This window comes from Leptonotus elevatus, chromosome 7 (assembly GCF_054856555.1).
Source record: "Leptonotus elevatus isolate MCC_2025b chromosome 7, RoL_Lele_1.0, whole genome shotgun sequence".
Classification (NCBI taxonomy): Eukaryota; Metazoa; Chordata; class Actinopteri; order Syngnathiformes; family Syngnathidae; genus Leptonotus; species Leptonotus elevatus.
In genome coordinates, this window is record NC_141245.1 from 12,953,811 (window position 1) to 12,967,798 (window position 13,988).

Here is a 13,988-nt window from a genome sequence, read left to right on the forward strand (position 1 = left end):
GATACTGTTCCAATATCAACCAGTGTCCCCTGAGTTTGATGCCGTGTTGTCGTGGCTGACACTACTTGTCTGCTCTTGTCGCTCAGTCAGCAAGGGAAAAGACACACCTGTTAACCCCCCCCCCACACACACACACACACACACACAAACACTTTTGGCCTATGGGTAACACAGACTTGGATTTATTGTCATTAATGGAAAAGGTCAAATATATACGTAGAGTATATAGTTGTCTTAATTCATGGCAAATTATTACCTTGAGCTAGCTCCCACATTCCATTAAAGATTAAATCAGGTTTTTTTTTTATACAAAGTATCATCGAAAATAAAACGTATTCATGACCAACATCATTTTTTTTTAAACAGATTTTATTCCTAAAAACAAAATAAATTTTAATCATTTAATACAGTATTATAAGCTATTGCATCATTGTGCAGTTTGAACATTAACACTTTAAACATGGCAACGTAAAAAAATTAAAATAAAACTTACTTATAATTAAATTCAACGGAATGCACACATTTTGAGTGAATCTGCTTGTGGAACATATTTTCTGGATGGAAATATATTTATTTCAGACAGTTAACGCACTGCAGGGACAGAAGAAGGGGCCGAGATGAGAGATTTTCAACATGGAGATCTTTATTAAAGCTCAGTTTTCGTATAAATTTAGTCATTGTTGAAACTGCATGCAGTGGCTTGGTTTGAGGCACATTACTAAGGAACGAATGAAAAAGATGACGTCAAAAAAATTATCCTGACATACAAATTGCATAACTTAATGTGTATATTGCAATTTAATTAAACTACAATTTTATGTTTAAGATATCTAGCTACTTTTTCCCCATGGAGGCATATGACAAAAATATATACATTAATAGGCAGATGAGACAGAAAGAAACAGTTCAAATATTGTCAAACCATTTGCTTTAGGGTAACAAAATTTAAACAGAGGCACAAACCACTTGACCATGCGTTTCTGATCCAACTCAGTTAAACCTGAGCCACGTGTAACATTTAGATGGCAAGATTTAAGTACTGTTGTCAATTCAGAATAGAAAAAAAAATCTTAAGTTTAAAATGGAGCATGAAACAACAGTGAAGCATTAATATGGCCACACCTCCCAATGACTGGGTTCTATTGATAAAGCTTGACGGCTTTGTTAAAAAAAAAAAAAAGAGAGAAAAAAGGAGCAAATGTGCAAAGACGCACTCTTGTTCAACACAAGAGCAGCAACAAAAGACAACCACAATTTACAAATGATTATGTACTAGTTCTGTAATTATTGTTTAAAAAGCATACATATTGCAGCATAATGAGAAGGTGTTATACTATATTCTGGAAATAACAGGATCCAGAACTGGTCACATTGGAGAGAAAGGGGGGGGGGGTGAACAGGCACATACAATGTAACCCACGAGTTTGGCCTTCTGCACAGCTTCACACGAACCATGATAGTCAGGATGACAGTTGTCCGTCATGACCACCAGGAGGCGCCAAGACAACAGCATCTACTTTTGGCAAAACAGAGTGCTTACAAAATGTTAATTGGTCACACATAGGGTTGTCTATTCAGTTCCACTTCAGACAGGAAACTGTACTAACAGCACAGTATACAGGTGGAAGGTGAAAATGAGTGGATTAACATTTTCTTCAGGCAACTTTGAGTAATGAACAAATGCTCTCACAAGTTCACATTCTAAAATGTTCACAGCATCTTGTTGCTCTATTGTGATGGTTGAATCACAACAGACGGTAACAGTTAAGATTTTTAAACCCATTTTTGAATGTGGACAATTATAATAGATTATCTATGAACGATCCCTATCATCAAAATTATTAAAACAAGGGGATAAGTGGCACAGATCACAGCCTGGTCTGTCATCCATGGGAATGTTGACGAAAAAGGGGGGGGGGGTTAAACGGAGGAGATGAAAGGTTGGGCAGCCTACTCTAATAACTTGTTTGTGCACTGCGTGTGTGTATATGTGCATGTGTGTTTGTCTGTCTGTCTGTCTATCACTGCCATGTCATCTTTTTTTCTTTCTTTTTTTATTTATTCCCACTCTGTGGTGCCGGGTGGCTTGGAGGTCAAGTCGTACATGACTCTGGAGATGCCTGGGATCTTTCTGATCTCGTTGACCATCTTTAGCACCACCTGGGGGGAGGGAGATGTTATGAGACCAGATACTGTATGCATTTTAATTAGCCCGCAGCAATAACATTAACATAAAAATGTGTTGTTTTTTTTTATTAATGCTGAATAGTGTCCAACTATAAATTCAAGTAATAGTTGTCATTCCCATTGAGCAGAGAATAAACCTTCAAATAGTTGCTAATTAACCGCAACACCTATGCTAATTTCCACCCTGTTTGGAACCCTGAACCTTGGCGTACCTCCTCGGGGATTTGGTTCCCCGGCGTGGCAGGGATGCCAGTCATGAAGTCGCTGGTGATAAACGTGCGGACCACGACAGATCGTCGGCAGGACGGCTGCTTTTGCAGTGGGTCGCGGTCAAAGTGCAAGGGGGTCAGGATGATCGGCATCTGGCTGATCTTTCCGGAGTATCCTGAAAGCACAAGAAGTGCCGGTCAGTAACACAGACATGTTCAGGCCATTCTCAGTATGATAACAATTATCTAAGCAACTACAAACAACCAGAAGGGTTACATCGGGGCAATTTAATGACAGTTTTTCACAGTTCGTAACACACGTTTCGCATTCCTTCAAAGTGTACACACAAACCTGAAAACCGCACACACAAAATGCTAGACCTGACACTCCCTTTTCAAGAAGACTGTTTGCCATCAAATATCTTACCTGTTCACAAAATGGAACTTGTGTTGTCATTTGGTACACACAGCCACATTCTTGAATGACACACACATACCAGTCAATTGATTGACAGCATTTGCTGCACACTACCAAGCATTCACAGCACACTAAAGTGCAAAATTGAAAACCCAATTATAAAAATGCAACACACAATGTGAATGGCAACGCCTCATGAGAATTACCGATATTTCCTCTTGGAAAATGGGTGTGTTGGCCCACTTCATCAAGCATAAAATATCACACACGTTTGCAACAAATCATTGTTTTATTTACAGTGTTTCAGTTTGGTCTCTCTGACAAGGCACCTCTGGAACAAACAAAAAAAAATCGCCTCGAGTGCCTCATAGTTCTCCTGATTGAAAATAGCTCACCACACCTGGGTGTTTAGAGATTTGCATAATTGTGTGTTGTGTGTTGATGCTTTGAGATTTCATTTGGGGTATGTGTGCAACAACTGACCATTGTGTGTACAGATTTGACATAAAAGGTGATGTGTAATTGACATCATAGTGTAAAGAAGGAAAGTCAGAGTCTAATGCAGATAAGGGAGTGTTTAGATGTGGCAAATTGGGCCGAGCAATTGGTACTTGAAGTGAGGGTTTTGCAAACTGTGCCATATTATCGAGTGTTGTGTGTTACGAACTGTGAAAAACTGTAAATAGGAAAGAACATGTTTGGAGGCTGGGAAAGTCACAGTATATGCACATTGAAAAGGGCTTTGAGCACCATAAAGTGTAGGAAGTACTATAAGTTCATTCCAGGAGAACCGCCTACTACCAATTTAGTAGTTTCCAATAAAAAAATTGCAGCCTCCAATTTTATTTTTGAAATGGCATACGTAGCACTTAATAAAATTTCCTTAGCACATACACAATTAAATACTGTATGAAATCATTGCTGGTCAGCAATTATGTAAGATGACAACCCAAAATAACTAGCCAAATGGCAGAGGAACATTTTCACTGGTTACTTGTTTGCCTGTGTAGCTATGAGACATTCCACTTGTAGACGCAAATATGCAATAAGTCAAGTTACGTGACTCCTCGAAGGCCAACTTAAGTGTCTCCCCACACATTCTTCAGATAGGTACTATACTGTATGTGCTCCACTGCTTACAATAGTCTCTTGACTGTCTCATTTCAAGTATGTCATATTTGATCATTCCCAGGTTCAAAGTGCTATTTAAACCGGACACACCCACCAGACTCTCTGAGGATAGAATGGGCAACAAAGTCAGCCTGTCTGAGGGTGCCTAGAACGCCCGTGGTCAAAAAAGTTGGAGTGATGTCGATAGGTGGCTCCTTCACATGGGACCCAAATACATAGACAACTCTGGAAAGGGGGAGAAGTAATAAAAACAAGTGGCGTGGGTATGAATGCTCCACTTCACAAAACAATATCAGATAAATCTATACAGTAAACTTTGTGTGTTACCTATTGATGCTATGGCACATGCGAGGGATGAGTCTGGACAAGAACATGAGAGATTCCCAATGAGGTGTTTCTTTGCTTGTGATGCCACACACATAACTGTAAGAGCGGCAATCTCCCTGTATGAAAAAAAAAATACATAAAAATCTCTAATTTTGTGAGTAAACAAGAACAAATCTAACTAAAGAAGAAGAAAAAAAACTCAACCTCTCAGACAGAGGAGTCAAAACTGGCAATGTTTGTCTACGGTCTCCACCATACTTTTGAGGTTTAGGTTAAAATTAAAACTAGGAGTAAAAGCAAAAACATGCCCATAAAAGTGGCAGACGATAGAATGGTTCTTTCAGCTATGCTAAAACTCACTTTTAACAACAGTACAATAACGTTTTTGAACAAGTTGTAATATTTTAGCCCAATTTCCACTCCTTCGGGTACAGGGTGTAACAGTAACAAATGAGAAAGTGATCACCTGGACGCCAACTGTTTTAATGGGCAGCAGGAAGGCATTAAGTGAATGAAGGCTGGTGATCTGCATGAGCTTCTCTTCCTCCTCGTCTGATATGCACGACTTGACTCTCTGCAGCAAGGCATGCGGCTGGAGACGAGAGACAGAGGATCCCTGAAACTTATCGTTGGGCTCAAACCTTTACATGGGATATACCATGTTTGTATTTTAAAGAAGAAGTTGTTGCCATTTTGTTGTTATTCGGTCACAGTGGGAAAATGTATTTGGACCAAAGCGCTGACCTTTTTGACGCTAGCAGAAAAGTCTGTGACAATTTTGAGGATATTGTTGGTTTCAGCAAAGTCTTTGCAGATGTACGGCTCCTCTGCGCAAATGACTCTGATGGACAGGCCAGGACCTACACAGTGTATGTGAAGGGAAGAGAATGAACCAGGAAAACTAACATGTCACTCTTGTCACACTTGTTTGTTCATGCAAATCTCCTGTACAATAAACTACTATGTCGGTCACTTAAACTAAATGTGTACGCAAGTCACTAAACTACCCAACACAGACATTACTGTAAATATTAATACGGAAAATACTTGTAGACCATACTGTAAATCTGAGTCAAATGAAAACATGTAAGTAAGGCACTCAAAGTGTTTCCTTCCTTGGTTCCTCAAAATGTATGTTAGGACCTGTTGTAAAGCGGGGACGCCACGAGTCATGTCATACAGTAGGTGTGTTGTGTGCATGTACTTGCCAGGAAAAGGGTGTCGCGAGACTATCTCCTCTGGCAGGCCCAATTCTCTCCCAAGCGCTCGAACCTCATCTTTATGGAAATCTTTCAACGGTTCGATTACTTTTCCCTGGGGGAATCAAACCAGTACAAACCGCATTGTAACAAAAATAAACATTCTTAGGTTTGCAGTTATATTTAAAAAAAAAAAAAAAAGTGGCTGAGCAATACAAAGAGAATAAAGTCTGTTACAGTCAACAGTGTGAACCTTCTTTAGCTGGCAAAATTAACCTCAGGGTCAAGGGAACACTGGTTATGACTTGGCAAAGTCTCCACTGTAATGACTGCTCTTGCATCGCTTGTGTCGTCATACACAGTACATGCACGCACACACAAGTTAAAAAGAATGATCAATACATCATTTTGATCTCCAAAGTACCTCATCTCTGAGTTTGCGGATCAGCTCGGTGTCATTGTGGTGCGTTTTGATGACCTCTGCCTTCCCACTGGCAAGATGAGAAGCGCTTTCAATGAGATCGGGTCTCAGGGTACCCTGAGCTAAGAGAACCTCTTCTGGTTTGAGATTCATCTCTCCTATCACCTCGTTTGCCACCTGCAAATCAACGCAAGTGTCATAGAAGCATCAAACAAATGAATAAAAGCAAAAAGTCAAAAACATCATCTAATTTAGATTGACAACGTCAAGATGAAAGTGACTATACATGAAGAGGTTTACCTACCTTGACGAATGTATCCCCAATTATTTTCCTTTTCTCTTCGGGGTTGGTGGTCATATTCAAGGTCTTACTGATGCGTTTCCGAGGAGTCCTGTCCTCCTCCGAGATGGGCAGAGTTGTTGTCCCATTGTAGAAAGTGTGTGAGGCATTCACCACTGAACATTTTAGCAGAGTGAAAAGGTGGAAAACGTGTGCAAACACCACACAGTGACATATGAAGCTTCATAACAAAACGATTCCATCATTCAGACCACACCCACCTTTGAGTTTGATGCCCAATTTGGTGAGGGCCTCCTCTACGCTCTGGCTCTCTCTCTTCCTCATGAAGCCATTGTCAATGTGAACGGCAATCACTTGCTCCTGGTTCAAAGCTTTGTTGAGGAGGGCCGTGCACACAGTTGAGTCGACGCCACCGCTCAACAGCACCTGAAGCAATCATCATAAACAAAGTCACTACTATGAATACGTTTTGCCAAATCAGAGCATCCATAACGGCAGTGAAACTTTGAGCCAAGGCTTATATTTTATGTAACAAAAATATAATGGATGGTCAAAAAAAAAAAAAACTAGTCAATTGGTAAATTTAATATATATCTGAAGTGATGACATACTTGTCTGAATAGTGAGGGCACCCTTTAAATAAAACGCTACGAGCCACTTAGCTGCTGCACACTCCCATGAGATGAAGCCTAGTTTATAAAAGGCACTTAGTAAGTCGACAGGCACTTTTCAGACAGAACTGTTTCATTTGAGCGTTTAATTGCCTCAACTGATGCCGTCACATTTCTGAACAGAAAATCACAGTGCAAAAACCTATGACTTGTTAAAAACGTTATGCTCACCAGCACTTTGGACTTGCCGACTTTTTCTATGATGTCGGCAATACAGGCCTGCTGGCGGTTCTGGACAGTAAAGTTACTCGTGCATCCTGCAATCTCAAAGAGGAAGTTGCGAAGCATGTCCATGCCGCGCTCTGTCAAGTCGACCTCGGGGTGAAATTGAGTTCCGTACAGCTTCTTCTGCTCATTAGCAATACCTGGTAACAGAAAAACACGTAGAGGCTGTAAGCAAAATCCGTTATCGAAGTCTGTCCTGACGTATTTCAGAAAGCACTACAACAGGGATGGCAAACTGCGGTCCTCGAGGTGCGAAATCCTGCAGGGTTTTACAGGTTTCCCTACTCAAACTGCAACTGATTCCAATTAACATGATCATTATCAGGCTTATGCAGAGCTTGCTGATCATGTATCAGCTGTGTGAAAAAAGGGAAATATCCAAGACCTGCAGGACTCCGGCCCTCGAGGACCGAATCTCGCCATCCCTGAACTACAATGTAGTAGTTGCATTTTTTTTTTAATTGTCACATTGTCTTTTTCATTTGAAACAAAGAAACATTTGTGAAACTGATATCAACATTTCACATTCACCAGCAATGATGTTTCCTGATTGGGCCACCACTTTAAAGCCATCAGCCACTTTATCCACACTGTCTCCATGGGTGAGCAGAACCACCTCCTCCTTCTGAAGGCCTCTGATTAGATAAACACAAACAGGTACAGACTCGGTCTGTCAACTTCAATGGAAAGTGAAAAAGTGTCAAAAACAAATAATATTGACTATTAATTATAAATTAATAATGATTTTGATAGTTTCCCAGGTATTGCTTTCGTAACCGAGCTGTTTTTGTTTGCTTTCTTGTAACAATAAACTTGTATAATATACTTAAATGTTTTTGTTGTTTTAACCTATATTGGTATAATTTGTTTTGGCATGTTACATTATATGTTTGTAATATCAAAGTGGTGCTTGCTTGCTTGCGTCCCCCCCCCCCCCCACACTACCACCACAATATTCAGCACATGAAAAAAAAGTTTGCACACCCCTGCACTACCCTATCACACACTGGTTTATAAAACATGATACAGAAGAAAAATGTAGGAAAGATTACCTGAAAAGTGAGCAGGCGTTGTCCACTCCAATGCTGAACACTCCATCCTCCCTTACACATTTTTTATGAACTGTGCCACCAAAAACTTTATTCATCATCTAGAAATGAAACGCAGAAGACAATGTGAAAATACTTCATTTTATTTGGATGTGACAACTGCATGCATTATGGAGAAATATGCTTGAGAACAGAGATCTAATGGTTTAGACCCCCAAGCTGCCTGGGAAAAGAGAGCTATAATGATGCTTTTATCTCCCTCAGTTAGTCTCAATTTGCCTTTGAAGCAAGATGATGAAATCCCAGCTGGGCCATCAGAGCAGAACAGCAGCCAGGAAATCATGGTAAAGTGGAAGCTACTCCGAGTGAATACATGGAACATCTCCTTCCTTGGATAAATAAATGCCTTAGGACAGTGATTCTCTGTGTGGCAGGCATACAAACTAGTGGTATGCGGGTTCCCTCTAGTGGTACGCGAAAGAATCACTGCCTGAGTAAAGTTCAGTTGTATTTAACTTTAAGTTCAATACACAAATAAATATGAATACTTAAATAGTCTTTTTAATATTAGTAGTAGTATTCTTATTAAATTAGTGCAGCACTTAAGTTCAAAATCCTCAATGTTGATCATGATGGTGATACCGGAAGACCTAAATATTTTCTTTGATGATACTTAAAATAATTCCAAACTATTGCCTTTTAGGGTATGAGGATCACAAATCATATAATAGCCTAACTAAAAACTTGTGCCGCATGTACCTGCATTCCATAGCAAATCCCCAGGACAGGCTTTCCTATAGTGAATATAGCAGGGTCAAACCATGGTGCATCCTCTGCATAAACAGAAGCAGGGCCCCCTGAAATGATGATTGCCCTAAAAAGAAAAAATATATTAGTACACATGAGTGGCAGAGCAACAGTATTACAATAAAACCCCAAAAGGACACTGCCAAGAGATAGCATAAATCAAAATCCAGTTTTGAGTATTTTATTGTAATCCTGTAACTTTAAATAATCCTGTGTGGAAAATGAAGTGAAATACTTTATACATTCACCTGTAACCTTGTTCTCGAATAGCAAAGGCCGGCGTCTCCAATGGGAGGATCTCTGAGCGCACACACAGCTCTCGCACACGTCTGTCAATAACCTTGCCATACTGGGCGCCAGCATCCAGGATAGCCACGGCTCCCTCATGTGATCCATTCTGCTCCACACTGCTGATCTGCAGCTGAGAATCAGTCACAAAATCACATATTTGGATATAAAATACAAATCTTAATTATTAGTAACTCACTCATTGACTTAAATGGCATCCGTTTCTACCCTTACTTGACTAATTTGACCCAGTTATGCTTGACCTTATCAATGGCATGTGACTAACAAGCTCTTAATAAACGTGCTGAAATTATTCAGTTTATCAGGAGAATCACATGCAACTCATGTGAGAGAGTGGATGATATATTTTGGACTTAGATAATTATGCAGGCAGCACGGTGGGTGACTGGTTAGCACGTCTGCCTCCCAGTGCAGAGGACGTGAGATCGAGTCCGAGCTTTGGTCTTCCTGGGTGGAGTTTGCATGTTCTCCCCGGGTACTCCGGTTTCCTCCCACATTTGAAAAAAATACATGGCAGGTTAATTGAAGTGTCTAAATTGTCCCATGGTGTGTTTGTGAGTGTGGATGGTTGTTCGTCTCTTTGTGCCCTGCGATTGGCCGGCAACCAGTTCAGAGTGTACCCCGCCTACTGCCCGATGGTCAGCTGGGATAGGCTCCTGCATCTTCGCAACCCTTGTGAGGAATAAGTGGTTACAGAAAATGGATAGATAAATGGAGATAATTATGCATTTAGCAAGAATGGGAATACATTATTTTAATTTAGCCACAATAATCAAAAACAGCCAAGATTTAAAATCTCTCACAATGTCTAACACTAGTGTTTTACTACCACCTTTGTATCATTTTGAGCAAAAGATAAACATTCACCAAATTAATTTCCTCAAAAATTGCCCAGCATATATTTAACATAGTTGTTCTTCCTTCGCATGCAGTTGAACTGATCTCAGAAGCACTTTCAACTCAGAGTTAAATACAAATAAGCATAATTCTGACAAAGTAGACAACTTATTGCTACGTGTATTTGCTCTAATATTTACTCAAAATGGCGGCTGTTGGTGTATGGGGTTATTTATTAAAAAAAAAAGAAAAAAAAAAGATCGCCTTAAATGTCAATGTTATGACATTGGTTGATGTATTTCAGTAAGTGTTTCCCGGGGAGCGACCAGTTCTAATTTGGGTCTCCAACCGGAAATGTTTGGGAAACAGTTTTTGACAGATAACTACCGATTAGATGCACGGGTCGATTAACCTTAAAATATACAAGGATATAAATAACATATTGACACGCCATTCGATTATGAAACATGACATGAGATAGGCAACATAAACCCACGTGGTTTAAACTACGCTCGGTTCGCTCACATCAGGAGAATGTGCCCCTCAAAACACCATCATCAATAACGTTTAGGGATGGTACACTTGCACAGGGATACACAGATTAATAGTAGTATTACGGCAATGAAGAGGTATTTACCCCTATCATGCCCGTAAACGATATTAGCAAACTGTCAAGACCGAGGGTTATTATTGCTCCAAGTTTGTGCCAGTGAGTGGTCGAACGAAATACATTAGCTAGCCAAACGTCTACTACCACTATCAAATGAAGAGAGGCTATGATTTTTCATTACCCAATGATAAAAGGTACAATTTGATCCATTTAGCTACTCGAGCTAACAAACTGTACCAGTGTCGCATCCTAGCGGACGGTCAAAATAAACAGAAAATTAGCATTTAGCGTGTTAGCACACACTGGAAGAGCTGAGCTAAGTTAGCGCAGCTATGCTAAACCCACGCGGTGACTTGATTTGGCGAGGGTGCAGCGTTACAACAAACTAAGCAACGTTGTCAAACAGCCATGTGTGTGTTTAACCTCAGTTAAGAGACGACCCTCGGCGTTAGCTACCGACAGCGACATGTTCACGTAAAGCGGCAACAGGCACAGGGCTCCGTACACATTCCTCCCCCCGGTGGGTTATGTTAACAAACACGCTTTCTCAACTTTCCACGCAAATCAACACAGGCCGTAGTGGAAGGGGGTGAAATCACGACACGACAGCTAATTATGTCACCGCGGCGGCGGCGGCTGATCATGATACCGGCTCCACCGACCTTGCTGTCTCCGTTGCACATAGCCATGGGGGACTGCCGTGTGGTGGAATGAGCGCTCCCCTTTCGACTTGCTGTCCTCGGTCGGTAGGAGAGAGAGAAGAGCGAGAGAGCGAGAGAGAGAGAGAGAGAGAGAGAGAGAGAGAGAGAGAGAGAGAGAGAGAGAGAGAGAGAGAGAGCTACACGCTAGTTAGCGCCACACTCAGTCAGCACACTGACTGACTTGGACAAAACACAACCACACTTTTACTATGAAGTGGACTGTCAGCCTCTCTCCTCTTTCCTACAAAGGACTCATTCTTATTTAATTGCGGCCGAAATGCGCGCGCGTGCGCGCGAGTTTGTATGGAAAGGGGTTAATCGACATATTTAACATTCAGTTTAAGGCTTATCTACTGTTTGCTAGTATAATGTTAATTAGTAGACATTTCTGATAACATTACTAGTACTAGTATCACGCAGTTGTAATGCACAGGCTATAGAGCAGAGGTGGGCATCGAGGGCCGGAGTGCTGCAGGTTTTGCATGTTGCCCTTCTCCAACACAGCTAATATATAGTAGAAGGTTTTTCTTTTTTTTACGTGTTTATTTTGTTTTTTAGATCAAATAATCTTTAAATGATTAAGATTAAAAATGAATAATTAAATGTTTAAAAAATGTCACAGTCCACATTTTTAAGTTGACAGAAAGAGACAACATGTAGATGAAAAGGTAAAAAAAAAATACTTTTTTTAAAAAAAAAAACTTTAAAAGCCGAAAAACGAAGAGGAAAAGCAGAACATTACCATTAATAGTCGGTGAAATTGCCAAAAATGTCAGAGAATTTAATTTTAAAAAAGGGAGAAAAGAAAACGTTTAAAAAGGAACATACAATGTCCAAAAACAAAAGAAGAAAGGCAGAAAATTACCATAAAATTACCACAAAATTACCAAAAATGTCCAAAAGAATTATAGCAAAAAAGGCAGGGGAAAAATGTATAATAATAATAATAATAATAATAATAATAAAATGTCAAAAAAAGGAAGAAGAGAGGCACAAAATGACCATAATATGTTCATAAAATTGCCAAAAATTTCAGAAATTTCACAGAAAGGCAGAAACTCTGTAATGTAAGGCCATTCTGTATGGAAAACAGCTTTAGCATTTATTCGAAATCCTTCATATACAGTACGAGGACAATTTTTGTCCTTACGTGTAACTCTTACACATTAAGCTTTTCTGGTTACCCACTGTGACTAATATGACCAACTGGTATAGGCATGTGTCATACACTATAACTACTCTAAAATTGTCCATAGCTGTAAACGTGAGTATGAACGGTTGTTTGTCTTCCGTCCCTATACCTCTCACTCAAAACTCAGCTGGGATCAACTCCAGCTCACTGATTAACCTAATGAGGAGAAGCAGGATGGCAAATTGATAGTTGTAATTGATATCTCATGTGAGAGAGTCAACATATTAGAAAGAGCTTTCAGTAGAAGGGAATGCAGTTACAGACCACTTCAAACTACAACCACAATAAACATATTGTTTAATCAATACCTCTCAGTGTAGACCAAATGGGCATTATTATCTATGCAAAGGCATGATTGTTTGTGCACGTGGAAATGTTTTGGCTGGTTGGTGCTGATGATGAATATGAATGGGATTACACTTTCTGCAAAAGAACAATATTTATTTTACAAATATGTTTTTGTCTTCACACTCAGACTCATAAAGCGCATTATGGATTAACTTGCTGTTGGCTGTTTTAAAAGCACAGAGGGGTTGTAAAGCTGCATTATTTGTAACAAGGAATCATTCAGAACTTCATGAGTTTGGCAAATAACTTTTGAGTCAAATGGAATTCAAAGCATGGTGTGCTTTGAATTCCTGTTGACTCAGAAGTTGTTTGCCAAACTTTAGGTATACATTGGTTACTCCAGTACTCCAGAGTTAAACTGGAATTTCACAAGGAAAATGCAAAGTCAAGCACATGACTGACAATCAATTGAAGAGTGAGTCTGAATTTTAAGAACCCAACTGAATTACAGTGTTACTATTATGTGAACAGTGATAGTACCGTTTTAGGCTGAGTGTTCAGCAATGTAGGAGGATTTATGATGGGCACTTGTGAAATATGTCAAGTCTTGACTGAGAAACACAAATGCTGCATAAAATGTACCAGCTTGTTTCTCTTGAGTTGGACTCTTTTAAGCATTTGACAAAAAAAATATTGGCTTATACAAATATAATTAATTCATAAAATGTTTGCAACGGAAGAACACAGGAAGTCCAGAGATGAAATTCAAAATTCATTCATTTATTCAAAATAATAAAAAAATTAATACATTGAAAATCAGAATATTCCTTTACAGAATATTCCAATATACTGGCGATTTTGGAGGTTTCCAGCTGAGCTTGTGGTCTATTAGTACACCCCAAATTTTAATTTCGTAAACCCTTTCGACTGTCAAATTCCACCTTGAATTTTGTGCGTATTTTACAATTTAAACATCATGAGCTTATTTCATAGTGAACTTAGTTTTTAAAGATAGCTTATTCATGTCAAACCGATGTTTTTAACCCCTTATCTATTTCCTGATCACCTCTGAAAGCTGCTGCAAGTCCTCCCCAGAACAAAATATT

General features: G+C 39.6%; 1 protein-coding gene across 2 annotated transcripts; it reads right to left on the minus strand.

Moving 5' to 3' along the window:
• Positions 1 to 625: 625 nt before the first annotated feature.
• gmps (guanosine monophosphate synthase) lies at positions 626 to 11,503 on the minus strand. 2 transcript variants are annotated; one of them, XM_086081240.1, is made up of 16 exons: positions 11,364 to 11,503; positions 9,194 to 9,366; positions 8,898 to 9,012; positions 8,142 to 8,239; positions 7,621 to 7,724; positions 7,036 to 7,229; positions 6,454 to 6,619; positions 6,197 to 6,348; positions 5,896 to 6,069; positions 5,481 to 5,586; positions 5,017 to 5,132; positions 4,739 to 4,864; positions 4,273 to 4,388; positions 4,040 to 4,170; positions 2,400 to 2,572; positions 626 to 2,160 (listed from the first exon to the last, which is right to left on the minus strand). In XM_086081240.1, the coding sequence occupies exons 1-16, from the start codon at positions 11,388 to 11,390 to the stop codon at positions 2,059 to 2,061; spliced, it is 2,073 nt and encodes a 690-aa protein (XP_085937366.1). In that variant the 5' UTR covers positions 11,391 to 11,503; the 3' UTR covers positions 626 to 2,058. The 2 variants fall into 2 exon arrangements, with proteins under 2 accessions (XP_085937366.1, XP_085937365.1); XM_086081239.1 differs by lacking the exon at positions 11,364 to 11,503 and adding an exon at positions 11,125 to 11,357.
• Between the last annotated feature and the right edge of the window lie 2,485 nt (positions 11,504 to 13,988).

Excerpts from the sequence above, each read along its gene's own strand:
- gmps (XM_086081239.1), bottom strand. The coding sequence starts at position 11,169 with ATGTCGCTGTCGGTAGCTAACGCCGAGGGTCGTCTCTTAACTGAG. Across the intron at positions 9,013-9,193 it reads ATTCGAGAACAAGGTTACAG|GGCAATCATCATTTCAGGGG; the intron begins GTGAATGTATAA and ends TTTTCTTTTTAG. Across the intron at positions 6,620-7,035 it reads TCGGCAAGTCCAAAGTGCTG|GTGCTGTTGAGCGGTGGCGT; the intron begins GTGAGCATAACG and ends TGATTGCTTCAG.